The sequence below is a fragment of the Hylaeus anthracinus genome, unplaced genomic scaffold (assembly GCF_026225885.1).
Source record: "Hylaeus anthracinus isolate JK02 unplaced genomic scaffold, UHH_iyHylAnth1.0_haploid 11978, whole genome shotgun sequence".
In the NCBI taxonomy this organism is placed as follows: domain Eukaryota; kingdom Metazoa; phylum Arthropoda; class Insecta; order Hymenoptera; family Colletidae; genus Hylaeus; species Hylaeus anthracinus.
Window position 1 is genome coordinate 1036403 of NW_026534326.1, and position 610 is coordinate 1037012.

Genomic DNA, 610 nt, shown 5'->3' on the forward strand with positions numbered 1-610 from the left:
CAGCAGCCTTTTGTCAACTGTGCAAATTTTCAATGCCAGGAAAATCAATGAGCTGATAAATGATAAACAAGTATTTAAGATGGTAAAAACGACATTATTTTCCAGTCCACCTGATACTATCTACGTGGAAGTACTGTCTGAGAGGGTTTCATGTATTTCTTGAACAAACATAAAACAAGAATATACACGTCGAATTGAGTAACCTGCTCCTTTTCGAAGTCGGTTACAAAATTTACCATAACGAAACCAATTTCGATTACACGAACAATTCTACTCCCTCGTCTGTCTCAGGAATCCAGCGCCGACTCGTCAGCCATACGTGTTCCTTTGCAAAGAATCGACCGTTCATTAGCGCCACGACCCGACGTGGTTACCGCTAACTCACTTTCCTCAACTCCCCAGGAACTTTTGAAAGCCAAGTGGTAAGAACACAACTGAAAGAGGAGACCGTTTTTATAGCTCTACCACATGTACAAACTCTTAAAGGCCGCCGAGTTGCCGACAATTCTCTCATATTCTGCAACCGTTCTCCTCTTTTCTCTAAGTACAGTGAAGTCTCTTTAAATTTCTCTACGATAAATGCACAGATAGCATCTCCACCACTGGACGG

At 42.0% G+C, this 610-nt stretch overlaps 1 protein-coding gene across 1 annotated transcript in view; it reads right to left on the reverse strand.

Annotated features, from left to right (window-relative positions):
* Nucleotides 1-390: 390 nt before the first annotated feature.
* The window catches only part of LOC128896979 (zwei Ig domain protein zig-8), a 174311-nt gene continuing 174091 nt past the window's right edge, over nucleotides 391-610 (reverse strand). Inside the window, exon 6 of the mRNA XM_054160595.1 lies at nucleotides 391-434. Within this exon, the coding sequence (XP_054016570.1) occupies nucleotides 391-434 (44 nt within the window). The remainder of the gene's footprint in view (nucleotides 435-610) is intronic.